Source organism: Drosophila persimilis, unplaced genomic scaffold (assembly GCF_003286085.1).
Source record: "Drosophila persimilis strain 14011-0111.01,24,50 unplaced genomic scaffold, DperRS2 tig00000000-arrow-pilon, whole genome shotgun sequence".
Lineage (NCBI taxonomy): Eukaryota > Metazoa > Arthropoda > Insecta > Diptera > Drosophilidae > Drosophila > Drosophila persimilis.
In genome coordinates, this window is record NW_020825288.1 from 20,489,269 (window position 1) to 20,515,931 (window position 26,663).

At 44.5% G+C, this 26,663-nt stretch overlaps 4 protein-coding genes across 9 annotated transcripts in view; 2 read left to right on the top strand and 2 right to left on the bottom strand.

Annotated features, from left to right (window-relative positions):
- LOC6591898 (cardioacceleratory peptide receptor) overlaps nucleotides 1-4,476 on the top strand; it is a 34,070-nt gene extending 29,594 nt beyond the window's left edge. Inside the window, exons 3-7 of the mRNA XM_002016880.2 lie at nucleotides 2,614-2,749; nucleotides 2,820-3,017; nucleotides 3,141-3,401; nucleotides 3,459-3,744; nucleotides 3,952-4,476. Of these exons, the coding sequence (XP_002016916.1) occupies nucleotides 2,614-2,749; nucleotides 2,820-3,017; nucleotides 3,141-3,401; nucleotides 3,459-3,744; nucleotides 3,952-4,186 (1,116 nt within the window). The 3' untranslated portion in view covers nucleotides 4,187-4,476. The remainder of the gene's footprint in view (nucleotides 1-2,613; nucleotides 2,750-2,819; nucleotides 3,018-3,140; nucleotides 3,402-3,458; nucleotides 3,745-3,951) is intronic.
- Nucleotides 4,477-6,334: 1,858 nt separating this feature from the next.
- LOC6591899 lies at nucleotides 6,335-7,856 on the top strand. Of its 2 annotated transcripts, none has more exons than XM_002016881.2 (2): nucleotides 6,335-7,017; nucleotides 7,072-7,856. In XM_002016881.2, the coding sequence occupies exons 1-2, from the start codon at nucleotides 6,363-6,365 to the stop codon at nucleotides 7,695-7,697; spliced, it is 1,281 nt and encodes a 426-aa protein (XP_002016917.1). In that variant the 5' UTR covers nucleotides 6,335-6,362; the 3' UTR covers nucleotides 7,698-7,856. The 2 variants fall into 2 exon arrangements, with proteins under 2 accessions (XP_002016917.1, XP_026851271.1); XM_026995470.1 differs by having other exon boundaries at nucleotides 7,086-7,219.
- A 121-nt stretch (nucleotides 7,857-7,977) lies between these two features.
- LOC6592062 lies at nucleotides 7,978-12,009 on the bottom strand. Its single transcript, XM_002016882.2, has 3 exons — nucleotides 10,957-12,009; nucleotides 10,680-10,895; nucleotides 7,978-10,625 (listed from the first exon to the last, which is right to left on the bottom strand). The coding sequence occupies exons 1-3, from the start codon at nucleotides 11,297-11,299 to the stop codon at nucleotides 8,149-8,151; spliced, it is 3,036 nt and encodes a 1,011-aa protein (XP_002016918.1). The 5' UTR covers nucleotides 11,300-12,009; the 3' UTR covers nucleotides 7,978-8,148.
- A 167-nt stretch (nucleotides 12,010-12,176) lies between these two features.
- LOC6592066 (sodium-coupled monocarboxylate transporter 1) lies at nucleotides 12,177-26,026 on the bottom strand. Of its 5 annotated transcripts, none has more exons than XM_026992433.1 (10): nucleotides 24,944-26,015; nucleotides 22,961-23,120; nucleotides 16,027-16,092; nucleotides 15,918-15,969; nucleotides 15,782-15,849; nucleotides 15,556-15,710; nucleotides 15,234-15,483; nucleotides 14,799-15,179; nucleotides 14,570-14,739; nucleotides 14,162-14,497 (listed from the first exon to the last, which is right to left on the bottom strand). In XM_026992433.1, exons 1-10 carry the CDS (start codon nucleotides 25,480-25,482, stop codon nucleotides 14,224-14,226), a joined length of 2,115 nt encoding a protein of 704 aa, XP_026848234.1. In that variant the 5' UTR covers nucleotides 25,483-26,015; the 3' UTR covers nucleotides 14,162-14,223. The 5 variants fall into 5 exon arrangements, with proteins under 5 accessions (XP_026848255.1, XP_026848234.1, XP_026848261.1 ...); XM_026992460.1 differs by lacking the exons at nucleotides 14,162-14,497; nucleotides 14,570-14,739; nucleotides 14,799-15,179; ... (3 more) ...; nucleotides 15,918-15,969; nucleotides 16,027-16,092 and adding exons at nucleotides 16,227-16,499; nucleotides 16,555-16,727; nucleotides 16,788-17,168; ... (3 more) ...; nucleotides 17,972-18,023; nucleotides 18,088-18,153 and having other exon boundaries at nucleotides 24,944-26,026; XM_026992447.1 differs by lacking the exons at nucleotides 14,162-14,497; nucleotides 14,570-14,739; nucleotides 14,799-15,179; ... (3 more) ...; nucleotides 15,918-15,969; nucleotides 16,027-16,092 and adding exons at nucleotides 18,308-18,587; nucleotides 18,647-18,819; nucleotides 18,880-19,260; ... (3 more) ...; nucleotides 20,091-20,142; nucleotides 20,209-20,274 and having other exon boundaries at nucleotides 24,944-26,024.
- Between the last annotated feature and the right edge of the window lie 637 nt (nucleotides 26,027-26,663).

The following is a 26,663-nucleotide window of genomic DNA, read 5'->3' on the forward strand; positions in this document are numbered from 1 at the left end:
GAATTCCTTTTTAATGAGGATTTACGGTTGCCCTCTGGCCCCTTCTGTGCGTGTTTTTCTACCTTCTATCTGTTCGCTAAGCGTTTGCCTTTCGGGTTATTGCTTGAACTCTTTTTGACTCGAAATTAAATTTCGCACTTTTAATGTTGTTCTCGCAGAAAAAAGCAATTTCCTCGAGGTGGAAAGCCAAATTGAAAAAGGCATAATGACTTGCCAAAAAAAAAGGGCCAACCGCACACACACACAAAAACCACTCACACAAACACACACACACACACACACACACACACACACAACAGCAGAAAAAAGGCAACCAGAAATGGTCGATCATTAAAAAAGGCTTACAATGTGCCATTTATTACATTTTTATATGGCCCACAGCATGGCACATAATAAAAATCTAAAACAGACTAAAAAGAAATCACGAAAAAGTTGCTCTCAAATATATGTATGCAAACGTATGTATGTTTTATTAACAATATTTCCTCCCTTTTTTGCTTGATTTGTTAAATATATAAACTTTCAGATACATCTCCCACATTTACCATCAATTTTCTCTGGTAATTCAATTTATTTGCAATACTCTTCTTTAATTGATTATGGAAAGCTTTTATTTCACATTGAACCTAAATGGAATTCGGTGGAAAGTGAATGCATACTGAATGAATAAAGATATTGAAGAGGAAGGAACCTACAATATATTTTTATGTATGATAGAAATATATATCTATCTATCTTGAATCCGACCCTCTGGTTATTCAAGTGGTAATTGAACTTTAAACTCCAGAAAATATATTTGGAAAAGGATACATTTTTGGTATTGTGTACAGCACAGCAAAACGTTTTCTATGTGTGTCCATATTTAAAATAATACATTTATCCCACACCAAACAGTTCTCGTACAGAAGTAAAACCATTTAGGGACTTTTTTAAAGTAGCACGACTTTTAGCAGTTCTGAGAAATTCACGATGTATAAAAAACACCCGTACACTCCTTCCCCCAAAACCTACTCGTATTCAGTGGGAAATATGTGAATCTGTAAACGCAAATATTTTGCCAACACTTTCCGCAAAAAAAGAAGCGCAAAACGTGCGAATTTCACCCGAAAGATGGGCGCTAATAAAAATAGGAGTTGAACCAACATCAAATGGGAAAAACTTTTGAAACGCGTGAAAAGTTTGGCCTGCTTTGAGTTAGGTTCAGTCGAGCATATCCTAGAAGAATATTCTCAAAAGTCATGGTAGAAAATTGCACTCAACTTGGCGAGAAAACAAACACTTGAAGACAGAAAGCCGAAAAAGGCTTTAAGAAAACTGCCAACTCATTTCGAGGAGGAACAAAATCAAAGCTCGACTCGAATCTGTAAGAAAAAGTGTGGAAATTTGCTTTCAACAACAGCACCCACATTTAATAATAAACGCGACACCGGCGAATAATGAAAAACGGAGCAGACAGGATGTGGAAAGAATGAGTAGAAATAGCTGGGCTCTGGTCGTGGTTTGTTCATTTGTTGATTTATGCTCCAATTTGCGCAACATGATGGACTAGCAGACAACAGAGTGGTCCAAGGCCTACAGCGCCAAGAAGTCGCCGGCAAAAAAAAACATCTCTTTCTTTCTCACTTAGGCCCGAGAAAAGAAAGCAAAGTGAATACTGCAAACATAAGTAACGTGTATGAGCCACAGAAAAATATGTAGCATAAGCTCGGGCGTCTTCTCTGTCTGGGCGAACCAAGGACGTCGCCTGTCAAGTTTTTTTCGGGACAAGTTTGCTTGGCGTCTGACTGCTCAGACCTCGAGGCCATAATTCAAACTTACCTTCGATATATGTGAGTCTTGAGAGATGTAAACGCCTTCCAAGTATATTTAATTTTGAGGAAAACATTCATCTTTTCGGAAATGTTTTTTACGCACAATAATGTATATCGAATGGTTTCATTCAACCTTCAGGACCTTATATATTATTCCTATGTAACATGATAATCTACTCTACTATCATTTGGCATTCACATATTATATACCAAATAATAATGAAGTAATACAATTTTCAATTTAATCAGCACTTGTGAAATGGAAATATGATATTACTTTTTATGCGTATATTTTTGGATTTCCTAGAAACGCTTAGAGTGTAGCTATATTTGTACTGATTTCCCACTGACAGTTCTCGGCACTTCATTTTGGCAGCAATTTCCTCAGCCAGAAAAAGAAAATAGCACAAAACGTTTGCTGTCTGCCTTTTCATCATTACTATTTCTGTGGGTGTGTGGGTGTGTGGCTGTGTGGGTGTATGCGAAAGAGCAACTGTGTGTGTGTGTGTGTGGGCTGGCACTGCTGTTGTCCTAGTCTTGTTAGTACTGAGCTGGAAACAGCAAACTTCCGCTGGCACATCCTGCCCGACAGGGCCCACTCCGTGCCCGACCAGGTCGGGCTCGGGCTCTGGCTCTATCATTTTTATGGCTATTTAAAGAGCCATAAACAACGAAATGTGTGCGCGTGTGTATGGGCGGGTATTAAATTGAGTTTTATGCGTGATTTCCGTTCTTAACGCTTTGTTGACAATGAATTTCATAAGTGTTTAATGAAATGTGACCGAAATCTGCTTCTTTCCAGACGGAACAATTTGCGGTGCTGTGGATACTCTTCACCGTCATCGTGCTGGGAAATTCCGCGGTGCTCTTCGTGATGTTTATCAACAAGAATCGCAAGTCGCGGATGAATTACTTCATCAAGCAATTGGCCCTCGCAGGTGAGAAGGGACGAGGTGGTTGCCCTAGCAATTTCCCCCTAGCTTCCACATTCACCTGACTTTCATTTAGATCTGTGCGTGGGTCTGCTCAATGTGCTGACGGACATTATATGGCGCATCACGATTTCGTGGCGGGCGGGCAATCTGGCCTGCAAGGTTATACGGTTCTCGCAGGTGTGCGTCACTTACTCCTCCACCTACGTGCTGGTGGCCATGAGCATTGACAGATACGATGCAATAACGCATCCCATGAACTTCTCAAAGTCGTGTAAGTCTTTGTGCGAAAACTTTTCTAATTGCCAAACGATTTTGTCCAAAGCGAAATGTTTTCAGAGAAATATAACTGGAGATACATATGTAAGAGTATATTTTATTTCGTTATTCACCTTAGGGAAGCGAGCTCGTCATTTGGTGACTGGCGCCTGGCTCATCTCAGCCGTCTTCTCGCTGCCCATCCTTGTGCTGTACGAGGAGAAGCTCATCCAGGGTCATCCGCAGTGCTGGATAGAGCTGGGCTCTCCCATGGCCTGGCAGGTGTACATGAGCCTCGTCTCCGCCACACTTTTCGCTTTTCCCGCTCTGATCATCTCCGCATGCTATGCGATTATAGTCAAGACAATTTGGGCCAAGGGCTCTATATTTGTCCCCACAGGTATTCATCTACTTTAAGTCCTAGCGGAATTCGAATTTAATTGGATGTTCCTTTCAGAGCGAGCTGGTTTTGGTTCGGCTCCTGCAAGACGAGCCAGCTCCAGGGGCATCATTCCACGGGCCAAGGTCAAGACAGTGAAGATGACCCTGACCATTGTGTTTGTGTTTATCATCTGCTGGTCGCCGTACATCATCTTCGATTTGCTGCAGGTCTTTGGCCAGATACCACACTCGCAGACAAACATCGCCATCGCCACCTTCATCCAGAGCCTGGCTCCCTTAAACTCGGCGGCCAATCCCCTGATCTACTGTCTGTTCTCCTCGCAGGTCTTTCGCACACTGAGGTAAGGTCTATTATACTATATATGTACAGCTTTTAACTAGGATATATTTTAAACGGACTTAGAACTATGAAAGGCATGTGCGGTGTGATAGTGCGGATAATCTTGGACCTAGAATGCTATATAAATATTTAGAAATATGGCTTTATTCGTTTTCCTCCGCTTTATCTTTTATTTATTGCCTTTTCCTCTTACGTTCTCCTCTCGCAGTCGGTTTCCACCCTTTAAATGGTTCACCTGCTGTTGCAAGTCATATCGTAACAACTCGCAGCAGAACCGTTGCCACACGGTGGGGCGCCGACTGCACAACAGCTGCGACTCGATGAGGACGCTGACCACCTCTCTGACGGTGTCGCGCCGCTCCACCAACAAGACGAATGCCCGGGTGGTAATCTGCGAGCGACCCAGCAAGGTGGTGACCGTGCCGGCCATGTCGGAGGTATGATAGCTGGCGCACACGACCCGCAAGCGTTCAACGTTTGCGGTCCACGGGCCCACATCCTTCAGCGATGCGGAGTTCCTCTAGAATGGTAAAGGACTGCGACTGCGACTGCGACTGCACGAGAGGCTTAGACAATAAGTTCGATAGTTGTACTAGGCATAGTGAAAGCCAAATCTAAACTGTACGTATAAGTATGCCAAGTCTACGCTACGAATTTCAAACATTTAATATTACGAGTACTCTATGTATTTACTATATGCATTTTCGATCTAATAATAGGTATCTACTCATTATCTAGTACTTACTTTACTGGCGTTTGTGTAACTTTTAATTAACGCTAAGCTGAAGCTGAAATTTGGAAGGATAAACGAGTTTCTGAGTGTCTCTAAACGATTAAGCTGAAATGCCTTGAAAATATATTATTATTTAGGAATATTTTGTATCGTTCTACTAGTATTCTCTAGAATTTTCATTCAACTCATACTACTCATACTTCTAATAGGAACTTCGAAATATCAGAAATAGTACTTATCATTTTGAGTGAAATTAAGTACTCCCTTAGCTAATTTCAGACACTCTCCTATTTGTATTCTATTAAACAGACTGATGATTTATTTGTGCTGGCAGGAAAATCTCATGATTTCATTTCTTTTCAGGCCTAACTAGCAGTTAAGGCCATTAAAATTCCATCTCATCCCCTGTACATATAGTATTTATACTTATACAGAACATGTGCAAGCATCTGAAACCAAATTCTATTAGGCATAAGTAGGCCCTAAGAGTTAATAGCGCATAAAGTTGTAGTCAATTTGGTTTAAGCTAATATTTATTTCATAATTATGTGTAGAAAGCAGAATAAAGGCCACAAATTCTCACAAATGTCACAATGTGTCCCTGCCTTGCGTTTTCATTCATTTTGGCACGCGCTGGAAAATCTCCTTCGGTGCGCCCCAGCGCACAATGGGCACAAGGACGACCAGGATGATGGGGCCTGCGGCTCATTTTTGCTCTCACTTCATTTATAATTGTTGTGATGATGGGAAATTTGTCTGTGGCCTCGGCTGACGTCACCAGAGAAAGTCAACAGAGCAAACAAATTGAGCGACAAACCCAACAGACAATGAAAACATATTGGTTTCTGCGGCCCAACAAACAGCCAGAGGTATTATTGTCTCAATAAATAGAAAATATACGAGTGCTATGCAAAGTTCGAACAGAGAATCAAGCAAATACGTAGATACATTTATGTATATATGCAACTTTGTAGAGATATTCTGTTTGTATTTGCCTCATGACTGGTTAAGTCCTTTTCATTTCGCCCTCTTTAAACATGTTCTCCCCTTTTCCTGATTTTTAATAGCAGTGAAATATGTATACAGTCCGGTAGATGAGGCCTCCATACTATAGGCCTCCTGATGAGGAAAAATAAATTGATAAATCTGTATAGCAACATTTGCGCTGGGGAATGCGCTTCATTGGACGCGGCCAGCGGAGAAAATTCCATTAAGGACCTCACTGAGGACTGCCGCTGACTGTCGAGCAATTTTGCAATTATTATTTTCTAATACTTATTTGTGACCCTCTAACTTGTAAACTTACAAACAAGAAGTGGAGAATAACTTGGGTTGTTGATTGATTCAATTTTACCATAAAGTGTTTTGAACGCATTGACTTTCATTATTTTAATTATCGATTTATTTTTGACAAAATTTCAGATTATAGTTAGTCAATATACATATACCTAATAGAAATTAACAACTAGAATAAAAACAGAAGAAATAGCTACTATCAGAAATGAAGAAATACTATCTCCAAATTCTAAAGACTTCGTTTCACAGGATCCATACGTAACACATTGTAGTAGGCTCACGTACCGATAGTGCCATCTCTAGTTTAAATAAAAAACCAACCTTGGAAATCAGAATACCAAACCTTTTATCCCCAATATGTATGGATATATATACAATATTGATGTTCCTGCTCCATTACAATGAAGGACCTTTAAAAAATGAGACCTAAGACCTAGCTCCAACTTACATTTGCTGATCACTCATTTGTTTTGTTTGGTGTTACCTTTCATATTTTAAAAATAATAATAAAACCCAATATGAAAATTTGATGAAAAATCGATGAAAGTGACAACCGCATACAGATATATATAAATTTTCGTCAAGAAGTCATGTTTCCAAATTACTGCTTTACCAAATCAACCAAACAGCACGGTTTCGACATTCTGAAGCGATCCTACACGGCCAAAGATGGCTACAAACGCGGTAGCCGGCCATCGGAGCGTTCACCAAGCTTTGCCAGGAATTTGACACCTCGCTTGGGAATGCGCTACGCGGACGTGTCTGGACCGGAATATCTGGGAAGATGCAACGTCAAGCATTCCAAGCGAAAACAGACACGGTCGAGCAGCATCAAAAATATGGCCTATAAGCCCCCATCAGCTCTTAAGCCGACTTCGCCACCACGAAACGTGGCCTTTCGACTGCCTGCCGTGGTATGTGTGAGCAAAGATTCGATGGCGGGCAGAAAAAGTCCTGTACGCATATCGGCAGGCGACGACAAGACCGGACAACGCCATTGCGATCGCGATCGCGATCCCGATCGACACCCAGAAATGACCCACGATCCGAATCAGGAGCTACAGGAATCCTTTGCGGACTTCTTTAGCATCATTCACGACAATGTCCTGGAGACGGTTCAGGGAGCCGTGGAAAAAATGGTGTCCAAGTGCTTTGAGGAGTCCATAGCAAAGATGGAGCGACTGTCGTCGGAGATGCAGCTTCAGGAGAAGTTGCTGAACAAAATGTTTCGTGATATCAATGCCAGTAAGTGTTTGACTCTGCAATATCATATCCAAAATGTTCACTGTAGCCCCGCAGAAATCGACGATCAGAACGAGACGAGCTTGAACCAGTTCAAGTTCATCACCCAAATGCTAATCGACAACCAAACCGTGCACTATAGAGCCCTCAACCAAGCCAAGTTGGACAGAAGGCGCCACCACGCCGAGCGAGATTATGAGAAGGAGCGAGAGCGGGAACGGGAACGGGAACGTAGGAAAAGGCGATCGACAGGGGGAAACGATGAAAATGAACCCACTATGAGAGGGCCACAGCATCAGTTGTGGCAGCAGCAAGACCCCCACATATACCACACCGAAATGCGTCAGCCCTGCATGGAGGAGGAATGCAAGAAATGCCGACCATCGCCACCATCTGAGCCATCATCGATGCCACGCCTCCAGAATAGAACACCCGCCTCCAGCATGCCTAATCTGTCGAAGCAAGCCCTATCCGGTATCGGCAGTAGCCGTGCTGTGCAGCCCGAAGTCCAATCATTAAAGTCAAGGCACCACAGGCCCTCCAGCAGAAATCGTGCTTCTTGTCAGGAACCCTCCCAGATTTCCCGCCCAGTCCTGGCCTATCCGCCGTGCTTCCGTAGCAATCCAACTCCACGTCGTCACGTCAATGGTGGTTCCAGCGTAGAAAATCTGCAAAAAAGATAGTATTTTGTCCATATTTAAGTTCAAAGCTCATCTGCGATGGCAGCCAGTTGTATGGCAAGAGACGGAATCAGAAAACGATTCGTATCCTTCTCTTGACATACAACTTTCTGCCATGGTTTGTACTAAAATCATCCCAAAATTATAAAGATATTTTATAAATTGTTGCAGAGCTCCTTTCTAAAGAGTTACAGAACCCTTCTAAAACGTCAAGACAATTCGCTTTCCATAGATTTCGAGAAGTTTACATTCCATTTCATTTAAGAAAAGACAACATTTGATCTTTTATTCATCTGAATGACAAAAATATATTTAGTAAGTGACCTCAAAGGGACACGCAAAAAGGAAATAAGTGCTATCTGGGGTGCCTTAGGGGAGCCTGGATACAGAAGTTAGACGCTTCGGCTAGGCATCATTTATGTTGAGGGAGTTTTAGAGCCTATATATTATACTTCTATGGCTGCACAACCCACATCTCATCGCTGGATTCATTAGCACTATATCGCTCCCCATACACGGGGCGAGCGTCCACATAAACAATGTCTTTAAAGTTGCTGGAAATCGCGGCCATGGTGGGATGATCCATGATCAAGCAGCTGTCTTTATGGTTATCCAACATATGGGGTACATCGATAAACTTGGACATACGAATGGGCTTCAGCAAATTGCGATTATCGCCACACACGCCGCGCTCATGCGCGTAGACATATAAGCGAACTTTCACATCCCGGGGAAGCTTGTCATGGCTCATCAGCCAAAATACGTAGAGCTGATTTTCGTCAACAGGTTGTGGCTCCGTTTCCGGAAAGTGCACTGGACCAGCCCGTGGGTAAATTGAATCGGATGTTACATCAGTCTTCTCTTTATCATCCAGATCGGGCTTCGGTGCCACCTTCACTTCCTTTTTGTCTATAATTTCCGGAAAATATTCGGTATTATGGAAATCCACAGCATCCGACAAAGAAAACGCAGTGCGAGGTGTGTCCAACTCGTTTTCATGGAATTCATCGCTTTCATTGGTTTCACGTACCAGTGCACTCTTGTCGATCTTGGCGAACATCACAGTGACTAATAGGTGCTCCCCAAAGTAAAGTTCACGCGTTGGCAACCCCAAATTTCGGATGTACCGGGGGCGGTGCGATTTAGTTTTGTGCTTTCCGTCCAGTATGGCCAACATGCAAATGCAGTAGTTCAGTCGGGGGGGATAGCAGACCGGGGAGAACAGGCAGATCATGCGGTCGCCCATCCAGATCTCTTCCATGCGGCGGCAGTGGTTGGTGAGGAAATGTGACATCACGATACTCGGGCTCAGATCTTGTCCACAGCCCTGAATGGGGCACGGAAAGCTACAGGGAATTAAAGTCTCTGAAAAGCTCTTGCTAATATATCGGCGCAGACCGACACTGACGTTGTTGATGGCATGGAAATCGGGTCGCGGAAGCTGATGGTTAACATAAAACTCGCTGAAAGAGTCGCTGTTTGGGGTGCGGATGCACAGCCCCTGAGTCTCGGCCTGAGTGGCCCGCTCGTTACCGGTTTGCAAGGGCTCCTCCAAGATCGTTTTCAGGCGACCCTCGTGTATCCAAGACCATTTATACAATTCAAAGCTGTTGATCGAGTCTGAGAGCGGACGCTTACGCTGCTCCAACATGAACACCTCCACCACGTTCACGGCGAAGCGGCAACGGAGTAAAGTGCGACTGAGAATGTCCATTTTCCTGTTTATGGCGTAGTTGTAGAGGACGCGGAAGTATGCGCAAACCATATATTTGGCCATGTCCTCAGTCACTGGGATACTCTGCGAAATGCGGTCACTATACGTAAACTCGTGGATCATCATGTCCAGCTGCTCATCGGACGACTGTATCACCTCTTCTAGAGGTGCCTCCAGAAGCCAAAATATAGGGTAAAAGCCTTCTAATAGGTACCACTGGAAGATCAACTCGTCACGAACTGGGCAGCGATGGTGATAGAATCTCTCCATGCAGCCCAGAATTCGATCATGCAAATCCACCAGTGTCGGCTGGTGGTAGGCCACGGTCCACAGGATCTTTATCGATACCTCGTCCAACTCAAAATAGCTCCGAAAGTCCCCTTCCCGTGGTATCTTCTGGCCCTTGAACCTCGCTGGCCGTTTCCCTTCCCACATACTTGATCTATCCGAATCCGCATCGGCTCGCATATCGGAAACACCTGAGTTCCAGCTCATCGCACCGTCGATGCCTCCAATGGACTCGAACGATTGGGACGACATCGATTTTGGCGTGAATCTTCCATCGGTCCATGTATCTGGAAGCTTCGAGAGATCACCCAAGACGCTCCTTCTTGGCCGACCGCTCTGACCATCTGTTGGCTCGAACTGAAGTTCCAATTCATCGCCCGAACAACTCTGTCTATTCTTACACCCAGCGGCGTTGTAAAGAATGGGTCCCACCGGCTTGTCGGGCGTCGCTGGCGTCGGTATTCGGGACTTCAACGGCATCAGGTGACGGGTCATCAGTTGGTTCTTCAACAGTTCTCCCGTCAGAGTATTAATGTCCTCCTTGCTCGTTAGCCGGTCTCCCTTTAGTGAAGAAGAGTCCTCCTGGCTGACGCTTGCAGTCAGCTGATAAGAGCGGCCAGGTACTCTGTATAATGTCATATAGGACGATGAGGGGGTCGCAGAAGTGTGTTCTGCAGAGGGCATTGACTGGGTATTGCATCTTTGGCAAGTGTCCTTAGGTTTAGGATTTTCTGTGATGTTCTTAGATTCATCCTTGGATTGCTCTTTATGGTGCTCCTCGGTCTCCACCATCACAAGGACCCTGACCCGCTTTATTTTTAACTTATCCTTCAAGTCAGCTGCTCTTCCCTCCTTCTCTGAAATTTCGTTCATGCCTATGGGCACAAACGTACCTGGTGGGGGCGATGGTTGGCGTGACAGAGGAGGACCTGTGAAAGAGAGATATAGTGGAGATCCCGTAGACTTTCTAGCAGGCCACTTACAACCCACAAAAGACTGGCGTGGCATCTCCAAGCTGCTGCTTGACGGATAGACCGGAGTCGATTCCGTGGACAAGGGATCAGATGAAGCCAGGCTCTCCGAAGATGGTGGGGTGATGCTCATGGTTGTACACATGTCCATTGGACGGTTGCGTTTTATGCTTAAATCGTATGCCATTGGATCTTCGGGTGTTATCCTCTCGTCCGGGGAGCTGGAACCTTGAAGCGAATTGATTTGATATTACGCACATTCTTTTAATAGAAACCATATAGGCCTTACCTTTGCGAATAGGAGAACTGGCGTCTCGTTTTGAACACAGGAGCCCTGAAGATCCCTGATCGTGATTGTCGCTGTCGCGGCAGCACTTACCCTCGTCACTATCGGATGATCCAAACAAAGAGTAGTCGCTGCTGCCACTATCGGGTGATCCAAGCAAAGAGTTGTCGCTGTCTAATGATCCAAGCCACAGTTTGGGATCAGCACTGGCTGTGTTGTTTGTCTCTGATGAGCGCTTCTCAGTATTGTCGATGCGGCGTTGGATTGTCTTCGAAGGGGGATCGTTGCGATTGCCCTCCGAGTCAAGACGTGAGGCCTTCCCATGATACCGCTCGAGGTGTTCCATGCCGAGCTCGCAATCCGTATCCAAGTCGATAAACAGTTCGACGCTTTACGTTCTGTGCCTTCAACTTATTTTTCTTTACTAAAATGTCAAAAATAGTTTTGATAGATTTTTACGTTTTATATTCTGCTATGCCTGGCTGATTGGGTTCCTTTGAAGTAATTTTCCAGGACTACTAGGGTTCGTATTGATTCTCTTTTTTCCTGTTCTTGGTCTTGGGCACTGCTCCAATGGCACTCTTTTTGCCACCATTTTTATTTGTGATGTCTAACAGACTGAAGATATCTCGAAAATCCAGAGGATTAAGTGGGGAGCTGCTATATGTTTCGGGGTTCATGTACAAAGGAAACGTTGACGAGGACGCAATGCATGTCCAAGGGCTTGTCCTTGAGTGTCGGTGGAGGGGTGCACTTCATGAGTACGGGCGATATAGTGGTCGAGGACTCTTTCGGCTCAGCAATAAGATTTCGACCAATGAAATTTTCGTTTTCGAAAATCGATGCTATGTATTTTGTTAGTGGATTCTGGGGACCGACTCAGAGCTAGCCGAGTAGGCGAAGGGTAGCCGAAAAGACAATTGTCAATTGCAATTGAAGACTTCGACTAATAGCTGGGAGACGTGACCGTGGAGATGGGTACCATATCTGGGGTACTGGGGTACTATATCTGTCTTTAAGGTAAAGCTAGCCAACTCTAATGTCACATCTGCATTAGGCTATGGCGAAAATGTTTATCCGTGGATCGTGACTTGAGTTGTTAAAGTGTTTACAAAATGTTTAAATCTGTTATATCTACAAATCATATCCAGAAATATAAAAACAAAAAATTCAAACAAATTTCGAACAAATTTTGAATATAATATTAAGAACCAAATACCCGGAAAAGTTAAAGCTAGTTCGAGTGTACACATCCGCAATTACATAATTTATAAGTGTTGTTTTCTCCAGCTTATTGTGTAGTCGGTATTTTGTACTGCTGATTATAAATTATTAGTTCTCTTCTTCAGCTCCACACCCTCATAATATTTATTCTTTCGCAAATATCGTTGAACAAATGGAGCGAGAAGTTCCTCATCTACATCCTTGACATCCTGACGACCGAATACGAATGTGGCCAGGTTCGCGATGATAATTGTGAGCGATGCACCCAACATGGCGTATAACAAGAACGAAACGTGGTACACAGAGGATCCACTGTGATGCTCCCTGAATAAAGGCAATCGAAATAGTTACACAGAACTTGTCGTCTATAGTCAAGACTTACTGTTCCGATGTAGAGTTGAGGTATCGATTCATATCAAACTCATAGTCGCAATTCCCAACGGAGACAGGTAGTTTTTTGTGTCTGAAGGATCCTGTGACATTGGCGATCTGAGCGTTGACAGCTATCCAGGCCATGGTTAAAAATGCACAAATGCTTCCCACAAAGGTGCTCTGCAAAAAAGCCAAAAGCCAATTATGAAAGAAGTTAAGTAAGGAGCTCTCTTCTTACCTTTTCGCCCACCCAAGGCATTAGCATCCCAACCGTGAAAACGCCCAACATGGGCCCGTACAAGCTCGACTGGAGTGTCGCCGACAACTGCAGCACCATGCCCAGCTTCTCCACCACATAGACCATAAAAATAGAGCTAATTCCAAAGATGATCACCACCAAACGCATTGTCAGAGCCACATGACTCTCTTTCATCGATTTTCCCATCTTTGGGCGTACAAAGTCCTCCAGGATAACGGCGGACAAAGAGTTCAGCAACGTGGAAAGCGAGCTCAAGGCTGCGCTAAAGACGGCCGAAACGAAAAGTCCTGGCAGGCCAGGAACAACACCCAAGACGCGCATCACCAGCAGAGGTACCAGCTGGTCCCGACGTCCAGCCAGCTAAATGAAATAAAAGTTTTACAAAAAACATACTCGCTAGTGCACAGAATTTTTTTGAGTTAAAAGATCGCTTCGCTTTCCTTACAACATTAACTTAATGAGTACTACTTACACCTGTTGACATGGGATCGCAGTCGTAGTAGGTGGCATAGCACACCAAACCGATATAGATACAGCCACAGTAGAGCAGAATCAGACCAATGGAAAAGGTGTAAAGGGTTTGTTTGATGTGCTTCAGTGATGGCAGAGACATGAAACGCTGCACTGTGGCCTGATTGATGGAAGTGCTCTGAAGCTTGAAGATTACACCGCCCACAAACACAGAGAACACACTCAGACGAACGGTGGGATCCATAGTCCAACTGGAGTTTTAAAGAAATGTTACATGAGAATGTATATCTAGTCTGATGGAGGATCATCTTACTCTGGCGTATTGAGACGTCCACCTTCCCGATTGCGCCGCCAGACAACACCGAATCCACCCAAATCCAAAGTTCCTTTGATCATGATAACAATCAGGGATCCATACATGATCACGCTCTGTACCACATCGGTGTAGACAACGCCCTTGAGGCCACCCACACAGGTGTAAAAGGTGCAAATGACGATCACAATGGGTGTGATGGTGTGAATCCCAATTCCAGTCACCTGGTTGAAGGTAAGGGCCGGAACGTATACAGCTATGGGTAGCCACACAATCTGAAAAGATAGATAATCAGTTAATGGATATTCAACTGAAAATCCTAGTGAGATCATTTTACCGCTTTTAGGACGAACAGGGCTGCCCCAAACAAACGCATTCGCCTGCTGAAACGTCTCTCAAAGTACTGAAAGAATGAGTATGTATAAGTATGTATATTGGTTCGCCAGATCTAAAAAAAACTCTGATTCTGGTGGAAAGGCACAGGCAGGAATAGCTAAAAGAGTCAAGCTTCAGCATTCGGTTAGGTGTGGGTACAAAACAATTCTTACATCTAAGAAAAACTACAAAGATGCAATGCATTAGTTGATAGAATACACATTTATTGGGATATCGTTATAAAAGATGACTATTTCTAGGACTTTTCAGCCAGCTCCAGTTTTGGTTGAGTCACAGATTCATGGAGTGCCAGCTCCGTTTTATCATCACAGGCCACACTCTCGTATTCGCCGTACCAGAATTTGCGCAGGACAGGGCTAACCAGTTCCTTATCCACCAGCCGAGGATCCTGCCGCCCAAAGTATAGGGTGGCCAAGAGCGATCCGACTAAGGTGCCCACAGATCCAACTGTAGTGTACCACAAAAACGAGATCTCATGGATACTAAAGCTCTTGTCTTCAGCTGGGGTTCTGTGATGGAAAAAAGGATAACATTAAGATATTTTCCTGCTTGGCTTCGCCCACTTGGGACAATATACATACGCCATTGTGGTGGCATTCCAGTTGTCAGGCAGATCGAAAAGATAGTCGCAATCCTCCACAGAGACGGGCTTCGTGGGCGACGTCATTTGGCCAGTAAATATGGCGATTTGAGCTCTTACCACAATATAGGCTGTGAAGGTTGAGGCACACGAAATGCCAGTGAGGAGACTCTTCAATGTGGAGGGATAATTGTCATAAAATACACTAAAAAAACCATTTTAAATCAAACCTCGGTTTTTACAAATGGCAGAAGCATTCCCACACTGAAGGCTCCCAGGAGGGGACCGCAAGTTATGGCAGCCACTGTCGAGGACAACTGCATGACCAGACCAAGTTTCTCCACAATTGGAACACTGGCCATTGACAGTAGACCAAAGACCACCACCACACCCCTCAGCACGAAGGCGGTTTGACGCTCGGTCAGGGGTTTCTCGCGGAACGGTTCTATGAAGTCCGTCAGAATCACACCCGACAGGGAGTTGAGTGCCGTGGAAAGTGAACTAAGGGCAGCACTAAACACTCCAGCTACAAAGAGCCCCACCAGGCCGGGAAAAGTTCCAACACTTTTCATCACATACAGAGGGATAACTTGATCCTTTGCACGAGCCAACTGCAAGATAGATATAGTATTACGAATTATAATTTCTTATAATGAGCTACTTACACCAGTAGTAATGGGATCGCAGTGATAGAATTCAGCAAATGCCAGCATTCCAATATAAACGCACATCAATAGGACAATCATAAAGCCAGTTAACGATAATAGTATTGCTTGTTTCACTGCTCTGAAGTTTGGCAAGGTAAGATATCTCTGCACAATGCTCTGGTTAATGCCATTTGCCTGGAGCTTGAAGAAAGCCCCACCGATGAACAAAGCAAGGACACCCATTCGCACAGTAGGATCTAAGGTCATGCTGAAGAAGATTCATTCATTAAAAATGGCAATCCTATAAGCATGAAGATTGAGACTTTAAAAATAAACTTACTCTGGACCCACCAATCGGTCGAACTGGCGATTCCGGTCGAGCACAACATTCAAGCCACCCAAGTCCAAGGTGCCCTTGACGATGACAAAGGCCATGGAACCTATCATCACAATGCCCTGAATCACATCTGTCCATACGACGCCCTTTATGCCGCCCTAAAAACCATAAGGTTTTTAAATTAATCTCAGGAGAAACTTATATGAGAGCGAGGTTTTTGGGTACTTACAACACTGGTATACAAAATGCATACCATACTGGTCATGGGAACAATCTTGCTAACACTTATCCCAGAAACTGTAGAACAAGGAAAAGATGATGATATACTCGCATACCAAGCCAGGATTAAGACGGGATTAACGTACCTTGGTTCAAAGTCAGGGCCGGAACATAAATGCATATGGGCTGCCAAAGTATCTGAGATATAAAAATGATTAGTTTTGAGAGAACAATCAAGCCAGAACTTCTACTCACATTCATCACAACAAAAAGACAGGATCCAAAGATGCGGATACGCCTGTCGAAACGTCTTTCGAAATACTACAATAAATAGATCAAACAGAAAGCAGAACATAGATTATTTTGATGAATGCGTATTTACAGGATGGACTGATAAAGTGATATATGCATGCTTGGACAAAACAGTGTCAAATAAAAGTCGTTTAGGCAGAGAGAAATAGTATATCTTTATTTGTCAAACTTAAGAATCTTTTACAGTGTCAGCATCGCAATCCTAGCGCTTAAACAGATCCTGCATATTCACGGCCTGGCAGTTTTTCTTGGGCAGGAATCGACGCATGCAGGGCGTGATCAAGGCGGGATCCATTTGAGACAAGTCCTCCCAGCCAAAAAACAGGCTAGCCAGCAGAGAAAAAACTGTGCAAATGACCCCCCCAAAAGCGGTGTACCAGAAAAAGGATAAGTGGTAAAGATTACGCTCCGAGGGACTAGATGAAGAAACATTCGATTAAAAAGAGGAACCCATAAACATCCTATACTTACCTGTAATCATGTATGGCCTGAAAGACAGTGGCGTTGTCGAAGCTGTAATCACAGCCCTCGACTGAAACGGGCATCTTGGGATAACGAATCTCGCCATTCATTTTCCCCAGCTGAGCCTTCACACATATCCAGCCCAGGGCCAGGAAGGAAACAAGGCTACCCACCATGACACTCTGGCAAGGAACCCATTCAAATGAAGGACAAATTGTATTATATATCAGAGGATAACTCACCTTTCCTTTGACCCATGGCAGCCCCACGCCCATGCAATAAATGCCCAAGAGTGGACCCATTGTCACGGCCGATGTGGTTGTGACCAGCGGAATGACATTTCCCAGCTTCTCCACGATGTTAACCATCCCGATGCATGAGAAGCCAAAGCCAACGACAATTGCACGCAGCCAAAACGCAGTCTGGCGCTCAGTAAGGGGTTTCTTCAGCAAGGGTCGCACAATATCTTGAGTGACCACACAAGCCAATGAATTGAGACCCGTGGAAAGGGAACTAAGGGCTGCACTGAAGACCCCGGCAACAAAAAGTCCGGGCAAACCCGGCCACGATCCTAGAGTACGCATCATCAGCAGCGAAGGGAGCTGATCACTAGCCTTGGCCAGCTAGATAGATGGTTAAATATAACAATTAATATGCAATAGAATATTACCGAACATTATTTTCAAGAATACTCTGATAGCGAGTTGGATCACCTTTGTGCTAATGGGATCACAGTCATGGTAGACGGCATAGGACACCAAGCCCATGTAGCAGCAACAGCTCAAGAGGAATATTAGGAGCAAAGTAAAAACTAGCATGCAACGCTTCGCATGCTCATAGCTGGGCAAGGAGAGGAAGCGCTGAATAGATACTTGATTGACATCCGAGGATTGCATCTTGTGAAGGGTGCCGCCCACAATCACAGATAACATGGACAATCGCACGGTGGGATCCCATGTCCATCTAAGCTTAGGAACTAAAAGATTAAGTGGAAAACCCTACATCAATATGCCGCAATACTGACTCTGGCACATTAAGACGTCCGCTGTCCTCGTTGCGTTGCAGAACAACAGGCAGTCCGCCCACATCGTAGGTGCCATTGATGCACACCGCCAAAATGGAGCCGAACATCACGAAACTCTGTATGACATCTGTCCAAATGACGGCCTTCAATCCACCCTGAAATGAGAAACATTTCGAGTTGCCTCCACACTGACAAAATGGTAGCCAGACTTAATTAGACCTCACCACACACGTGTAGAAGGTGCAGATGATGCACACAATGGGCGTGATTACATATATGCCAGTGCCGGTTACTGGATGCAACATACCAATAAATCCGCATACGAACGAGTAAACATACATACGTTTGTGGATAGACAATGGGTTCTTAGGCATGCTGATGCCCTAGAAAAATAACACTCACCCTGGTTATAGGTGATAGCCGGGACGTAAATGGCTACAGGCAACCAGAGCATCTGCGGGAGAAAGCAGGCATAGTTTGAGACTTGGTTAAAATAAATGTTGGGCTGAAGTACTTACCGTGCCTACTATGAAGAGTATGGCTCCGAAATTGCGTATGCCAGCACCATAGCGAAATTGAAAATACTAAAGTGTTTCAAGGGATTTGGTCAGTTTTAATCGCTTGAATGATTTAACTATTTGAAATAGTATTCAATAGACAGACTTAAGTAGCATGCACAACCATGCAGATGCAAAATTAGTTACAAGTCAGACTTAAGAAAAAAAAATAGTAGTTCAGGCAAAAGTAAAACTGCATCTTTATTGTTTTAGTTTAAGAATTTATTTCGGTCTCCGCATGGCATTCCTTCCGCTTAAAAAGATCCTGCATTTTGACGGCTTGGTAGTTTTTTTTGGGCAGGAATCGACGCATGCAGGGCGTGATCAAGGCGGGATCCATTTGAGACAAGTCCTCCCAGCCAAAAAACAGGCTAGCCAGCAGAGAAAAAACTGTGCAAATGACCCCGCCAAAAGCGGTGTACCAGAAAAAGGATAAGTGGTAAAGATTACGCTCCGAAGGACTAGAATAGATGGAGAAAGATCGATGGTAAAGATGAACCCATAAACATCCTATACTTACCTGTAATCATGGATGGCCTGGAAGACAGTGGCGTTGTCGAAGCTGTAATCACAGCCCTCGACCGAAACGGGCATCTTGGGATAACGAATCTCGCCATTCATTTGACCTAGTTGTGCGTTGATACATATCCAGGCCAGGACCAGGAAGGAAACCAGGCTACCCACCATGACACTCTGGCAACAAATCAAATCAAAATAAGGTATAGTTAAATTATATTTCGGAGGATAACTCACCTTTCCCTTGACCCATGGCAGTCCTACGCCCATGCCATAAATGCCTAAAAGAGGACCCATTGATACAGCGCCTACGGTTGTAGCCAGTGGAACCACATTTCCCAGCTTTTCCACGATCTTAACCATCCCAATGCATGAGAAACCAAAGCCAACGACTATCCCACGCAGCCAACACGCAGTCTGGCGCTCCGTCAAGGGTTTCTTTAGCAAGGGTTGGACAATATCCTGTGTAAGAACACATGCCAAGGAATTGAGACCCGTCGAAAGGGAACTAAGGGCTGCACTGAAGACCCCGGCAACAAAGAGTCCTGGCAGACCCGGCATCGATCCTAGAGTACGCATCATCAGTAGCGAAGGAAGCTGATCACTAGCCTTGGCCAGCTGTTCAAAGAGTTTAGAAGTAAAAGAATGATATACTTAAACGAGTGGGAAAGTTTTGTGGCGCGACATCCCTCCAAAACGAGGAGCTTTGAGAGGATCTTATTTGAAAATGATTCGATTACCTTTGTGCTAATGGGATCACATTCATGGTAGACGGCATAGGACACCAAGCCCATGTAGCAGCAACAGCTCAAGAGGAATATCAAGAGCAGTGTAAAAACTTGCATGCAACGCTTCGCATGCTCATAGCTGGGCAAGGAGAGGAAGCGCTGAATGGAGATCTGATTTACATCCGAGGATTGTATCTTATGAAGAGTTCCGCCCACAATTACAGACAACATGGACAATCGCACGGTGGGATCCCATGTCCATCTAAGAGTAGGAAATTTCTTTTAGCGGAGAACCGCCAATCATTATCGCCCATGACTTACTCCGGGGCATTAAGACGTCCACTTTCTTCGTTGCGTTGCAGAACAACAGCCAGTCCACCCACATCGGAGGTCCCCTTGATGCACACCACCAAAATAGAGCCGAACATCACGAAACTCTGTATTACATCTGACCAAATGACGGCCTTCAGTCCGCCCTGAAATGACAAAGACTTCGAGTTGCCTCCGCACTGACAAAATGGCAGCAAGATTTAATTAGGTCTCACCACACACGTGTAGAAGGTGCAGATGATGCACACAATGGGCGTGATTACATATATGCCAGTGCCGGTTACTGAATGCAATATACCAATAATTCCGCATACCAACGAGTGTACATATATGGGTGGATAGACGGAGGAGTAATGGGAATAGTAGGGTACATGACAAAAATAAACTCACCCTGGCTATAGGTGATAGCCGGAATATACATGCATAGTGGCAGCCAGATTGTCTGTGGGAGAGAGAGGGCGGATACGGTAAAACTAGTGTCAAATAAATGCTGGAGTAAAGTGCTTACCGTGTCCACTATAAAGAGCACTGCACCCAAATTGCGTATGCCAGCACCGTAGCGCAATTGAAAGTACTAAAGTGATTAAAATGATTGGTTTAGTTTCGATCGATTCACTAAGACAGAATTTAGTTTCAAAATATAGTTTATCTAAGAGAATTGAAATATCTTCTTAATAGTAAATTTTATTAACAAGTACATGGCAAAACATAGCTCTAACATTTATCATTGAAATTCGTTAGGGTATTCTCTTCCAGCTGAACGGTGGCATAGTTGGTCTTATAGAATCTCCGGATGCAGGGGGACAGCAGATCAGGGTCCACATCTTTGGGGTCATTGCGGCCAAAGAAGAAGCCTGCCAGCTGGGCAACCACCACAGCCACAGCGGATCCGATCAGGGAGTAAAACATGAAGGAAACATGATAGATCTCCTCCCCAAAACTAAGGGGCCTGTAAAAATAGTTTTTAAGGTGAAAACTCGTTGATTATACAGAAGGTATAACCGTAAACTTACGCTTGCTCTGCCTTTGGAATGGTGACATTTGCTGGGGTTACCAAGGGACGCTCGAATTCGTATGTACATCCATCGGTGCTTACCGGCTTGGTCTCCCACTGCATCTCCCCCGATGTAACAGCCATTTGGGCTGAGAGACACAGCCAGGCCATGAAGAAGAACGAGACAACGGTGCCCAACAGTGCGCTCTGGATAGACACGAATATTTATCCTTATTTCTCTAACTCAAGCACTTCCTTGGGAATACAGACCTTTGAATTAATGCTCGGGATCAGCAGTCCCATCACAAACAGGCCCATCAGAGGACCATTGACAATCGCACCCACGGTCATGGAGAGCTGCATCACATGAGTGCCCATGCGCTCGACCACAAAGACCAGGCCAACGGACAGGACGCCTATAATGACCGTACAGAGGCGCACTGTAATAGCCACCTCATGCTCGGTCATGGGCTTCTTTCTCAACGGCTTAATGTAATCCTCCAGGAAGACAGCAGCCAGTGAATTGAGACCCGTTGACAGAGAACTCAGTGCAGCACTAAACACGCCAGCCACAAACATGCCAGGAACTCCAGGAAAGGAGCTAAGCGACTGCACCACCAGCAGAGGTACTAGCTGATCCTTTGCCACTGCCAACTGCAAGCAATTTCACCCGTCAAAAAAATGCTAAATGTATCTTTCAAACAGTTTGGTCCCACCTTAGTGGTCAGCGGATCGCAGTCGTAGTATGTGGCATAGAGCAAGAGTCCGTTGTATAGGCAAACTGCATTGAGGACAGTCAATCCGACAATGAAGATGAACGACGTCTGGGCCATCTCCTTCTTTCCGGGCAGCGAATTGTAGCGCTGTATAATGATCTGATTACAGCCCAATTGATATGCAAATTGTCCCACGTTTCCCAACATCATAGCAATCATGGACATGCGTACTTTGGGATCGAATGTCATTCTGTTTGGTAGATAAGAGGGAATGTCAAAAAGTAAAACACACAAAGGCAAGTGATAATTTTATCATTGAAATCTTTAGGTAATTAAAATTTCACGTACTCCGGCCATTCGAGACGTCCGCTGTCGAAGTTGCGCTGGATAACCACACCGAGGCCGCCCACATCCATAGTGCCCTTAATGATGACAAAGAAAATGGCGAACACCATCACAATGGTCTGGATCACATCTGTCCAGACAACGGCCTTCAGGCCACCGGCAGTTGTGTAGAATATGCAGATGACGCACACGATGGGTGTGATAACATGTATATTTATGCCGGTGACTGTAAAAATTATACAAAAGTCAACACTTTCCGCAGACAAGTACGTTTTCTAGGAGTATCTCGCACTCCGTGAATGCATTTGTCAATTGAAAGCCCTCTTACCTTGATTAAAGGCCAGGGCAGGCACAAAGATGACAATGGGCAGCCAGATCAGCTATTGAAAGAAGATTCAAAAGAAGTTAAGTCAATACAGAGGGCTATTTCCGGAGCACTTGGAAGATTCTTTTAACTATTCATTTCTTTTTTAGTTCAAAATTGTATTCAACTTACGTTTGAGCAGGTGAAGAGGGCGGATCCCAGCAGGCGAACCGATTTGTTAAAGCGCATCTCGAAGTACTGTAAATATTTTTTTCCATTGGTTCTTCGGCATTTGGTTAACACAATAAACATTGCCCACCCACACGGACACGGGCACGTACACGTACACGCACAAGTACACGGACACATAGAATGTGGCTGTGCGGCTACGTCGCGCATACATAATCGAATATTACTCATACGCCATGTTGCCAGTACTAACTTATAAACTACTACGACTACCAGAAGCCAGAAACCAGAAACCAGCTACCAGGACCAGGAACAACTACAACAGCAACGAAATTTCCGTATGTCAGTCGAGACAATTGGTATTGTTCTGGCTTATTGCAGCTGGCATTGTGTGCCCCATACCCTCGTAGATATCGAACAACAACGGGACACCCCAACCCCCAATGTAATTGCAACGGCATGCAAATACAGAAGAGGCAAAAAACATTTTCAGCTGATTGCACGACGGCTCGGAGTCTGACCCTTGCACGGCTTTGTTTTTATCACACAAAGAAATGCCATGGAAATACTCGTTTCCCTTAAATTTTACTTACACAATAGCATGCCATCAAATATTAGAGAAAATACAGAATTTTATGCACTCAAAAAATCGAATTAATGTGTAACATGCAGACACTAACATCTCCATCGATTCGGAGAACGTTCAGCTTACCTCATAGGTGGATGTCAGCTGCAGGTTGCAGAACACCGGCAGAAAGATGTACCACGAGATGGCGCCCGAGATGGCCAGGGTCACCAGGATGAAGGCGTACTGTGTGCCATACACATAGATTTCCGTCGAGGTGCCCAAAAGAGAAATGCCCGAGACGAAGCTGTGGAGAGAGGTAAAATATTAGTCCAGCTCAATTATGGCCAAGGCATAAAGTTGGACTAACACTAATTGACAACCGATTGATCAAGCTTAATTTTTACTCCAGCCTGAAATTTCCTTTCGCTTAAAATAAGTTTTTAATTAAATTAAGTTCAGGCTTGACTTGCCCCGAAGCTATACGGCAAAAGTCAGCGGGAAGGTGAAAGAAATTTAAGAAGAAACTCTGCCGGCATTTACTAAGCTCATCTCTTAACAGCAAATCGATTGGATTATGACTAACAGAAATGTGGCGCAAATGGTAATCGAGCTAACATTCTGTCTGGTCCGCATTGAGCGAAAGAAAACTTTCTCTGGCTTCTCGTGCATTCCGTAATCTGATTTTAATGATTAATGTCCATAACAATCATCATTTCAATTTCGGCCACACAAAACAAATGATTTGCCAGAACAGAAAAAAAGTTGGGCAACCGAAAGAGAAATGCCATTAAAAGTTGATAACAAGCGGCGTTAAAGTATGCAGACAAACACACACCGAACACACAATCTTATGCAGGGGGTCTACTCGTATTTGAAAAATTGAAAAAAATATCCTTGCCACAAAAGAAATTTTGAGAGGACAGAAGAGAAGAAAAAATGATGCGGCATGTAATTGTGATTCAAAGCACGTTGGCCGAATTTGTTGCAAAAGGCAAACGACAACAAATAGAATGCCATAACAATAAAAGGCGCACAAAACAATTGTCAGCCGAGGCAAATGACCAAGTACTAGAGAACCGGTATGGTATTGTGGAGACCAGGACCTGACGGCCTGGTCATTAATGCGGCGACAACACGCCTAAGACAAAAGGGCCGCACCCTGCGAAAGGTGCTTGACCAAAACGTGTCAAAGAGTCCCCCAGTTCTACCGTCCAAGGTCACTCCGCCGAACCGCAACAGCAATAGGAATAGCAACGGCAAAGAAAAAGTAATTTTGGGCAAATTATTTGAGTTGGCGGCGGGCGTAAGTTTAAATAACTTCAATCTGGCTTAGACACAGAAAGCTGCTAAGTTGTATTTATACGCCAGATTCTCGGTACAAACTCGTATATTTACTTGCCGAAAGTTCCGCAAGCCGTTTCAATATCAGCACAATCAGCATCGCCCTGAATCCCATCATTATCAACATCATCATTATTGTCCTCATCATCGGCCATAATAGGCTTGACCCTGACAATGAATATTGTTTACGCCATCCGGGGGCTTGTAAAGAAAACTTTTAAATAAAATGTTGTTCTGTTTGCCCTGGCCAAACAATTGCCGTCCAGCCAGACGACGGTCTGGTCTGGTTTGGTCTGGTCTTTTGCTTAGATTACGTATACGCACGTTTGGTCGATGTGGAAAATTGCCGAAAATATTTAGATTGATTTGCCAGGGATAAGCCAAGCCCATTACGATAATTTGTGCAAATATTATTTCTGAATTCAAGTGTATGCACATCCTCATCAATTTGAGGAGATTATCCTCTTAAAATCCCTCAAAATACATGCCTGAATTTCATTTAAAATAAACCATCCAAGGAAATGCATCCCACTCAACTTTAAGGATTATCCTTTAAGAGACTTAACGAAACAGAAGAGGCGGAATTGACTTTAGCAAAACCCATCAAATCTTATAGCCCCGCGCACATTAAACTACCTCACTCTCTATTGTTCTGGCCACGTCAAAAGCAATTAAACAGCAGAGCCACATATCCTGTTGGATATCCAGCCAGATGCAACAACAACAACAAAAGCTACGTGGCCAATACCAATTTAACATTTACATATAGCCGTAACGGTAACTCACCTGGCCACTAGTGACAGCGCGACCGGAAACACTTTCATTTGACGACCGCCCACCAGGTAATCCAATGCCTCGGAGCCGCGTCGCTCCTCGACTCCGGCCGCGCCAGCCCCATCCTTGCCGGCCAGCTGTCCCTTCTTCTTTGCCTTCTGCTTCTTTTCGATGAAGCCGAAATAGACCCCGATGACGGCGCAGACCGCCAGCATGGCTATGAACACCAAATAGTCAACAACGCCAAAGTGCTGCAGTGTCTGGCTCAAATCCTGCACGCTGAGTTTCTCTTCCGGGCCGCCCATGGAGGCTGTCGTCGTGGGAGTGGATGAGGAAGTGGGCGATTGAGTGGGCGTTGAAAAGCCACTGGGGCTCGGACTGGGACTTTGGCTGGCTGCTGGAGCCGTGCTGCTAATTATGGCCTCCACTGTCTTCACAATCGCATTGGTTACTGTTGCGGCGGCGGTGGAGGTGGAGGTGGTTGGAGTTGTGGTTGTGGTGGGGCCGCCCGTGGCAGTAGATGAGTCGGCTGGACTCGTGGTGGCTGACATTATTTCCTGGACCACAACTTGCTTTTATGTATTTATTTTTATTGACTTCCAGCCGCGCTCAATCGCATTGGCTTTAATGCCTTCGGATTTGATTACTTTTGTATTAGTTTGGCACTACGAATCGGTTTCGATTTTTCATTAGGAATCTATTTAGTTTTTGTAGCTCCAATTCAAGAACACTTTCAACTTCAATCGGTTCACTGCTTAGCAAAAAGTTTATTTGAGTCCACTTTTATTAACTAAAATATCTTCTAAGTGAAAAAAATACTAAAAATGTTATATCCGTAGATCCTTGAGTGATCCTTGACTACGATCTCTCGGCGACCCGTTCTTTTTGAATCTAGACGAGAGCACACACAAGTGGTTGCTCCAAATCTCGGCTGAACACTGATCTCAATTATTCGACCCTAGTGGCGTTAGAGATCTCCAGAGATCTTATCCACCTTCCATGACAAAGCATCAGCATCACCAGCGACCGACCTCCCTCTCATAATTCACACAAATCTTGTATCGTGTGGGCTGAGGCTTTGTGTAAAGCTTTATCACCTAATTTGCCAGGGGCATGGCAGGCCCGGCGACACTCGGCGACTCTCGGCGACTGAGGCCTAGAATAGACAGACAAGTGCACACCCCCCATTTGGTGCCGCGTGTACTTATGATGCGTCTGCCATTAGATCTGCCAGATCGTAAATTACTTTCTTTGTACACGGACGTGGCATGTCTGCGGCTTTAGCCCCGCCGCTCGGTAATATATATAAATGCATATACCCCCAGAGTTTGGATGGCTAAATCCCACTCTTTTGTTTAACAAAGTTTTACAACATCAAAGCAGAGTAAAATTCCATTAGAATATACGAAGCCCGGGTGCGTCACTTACGGGTACTGTTTGGTTTTAACAAGTGGCTACTGGTTATCACAACACTTGGGAACAAGATTGAGAGAAACATATAGGTAACTGTGTTAAGGATAGCTGATCCATGTAGCAGAGTGTTGGCCGAGACATTGTATTTGTCGAAGATTAAAGCCGACCATCAAGATCGGCTAAGTATTTGCTGAATGCGCCAGGCCAAGGCCAAGGCATGACTTATGCGTGATGAATACATTCGTAATTGAAATTGAATTAAATATTGGGGAAATATCAACACTTTTCGTCCATTTCGTCCATTTTTGAGGGCATTTTT

Coding starts and splice junctions, on each gene's coding strand:
- LOC6591899 (XM_002016881.2), top strand. CDS start 6,363: ATGTTTCCAAATTACTGCTTTACCAAATCAACCAAACAGCACGGTTTC. Junction 7,018..7,071: donor GTTTCGTGATATCAATGCCA/GTAAGTGTTTGA, acceptor GTAGCCCCGCAG/AAATCGACGATCAGAACGAG.
- LOC6592062 (XM_002016882.2), bottom strand. CDS start 11,299: ATGGAACACCTCGAGCGGTATCATGGGAAGGCCTCACGTCTTGACTCG. Junction 10,896..10,956: donor CAGTTCTCCTATTCGCAAAG/GTAAGGCCTATA, acceptor ATTCGCTTCAAG/GTTCCAGCTCCCCGGACGAG. Junction 10,626..10,679: donor ACGCCAGTCTTTTGTGGGTT/GTAAGTGGCCTG, acceptor TCTCTTTCACAG/GTCCTCCTCTGTCACGCCAA.
- LOC6592066 (XM_026992433.1), bottom strand. CDS start 25,482: ATGTCAGCCACCACGAGTCCAGCCGACTCATCTACTGCCACGGGCGGC. Junction 16,093..22,960: donor AGCTGACATCCACCTATGAG/GTAAGCTGAACG, acceptor TATTTATTGTAG/TATTTCGAAAGACGTTTCGA. Junction 15,970..16,026: donor GTCTTTTTGTTGTGATGAAT/GTGAGTAGAAGT, acceptor TTTATATCTCAG/ATACTTTGGCAGCCCATATG.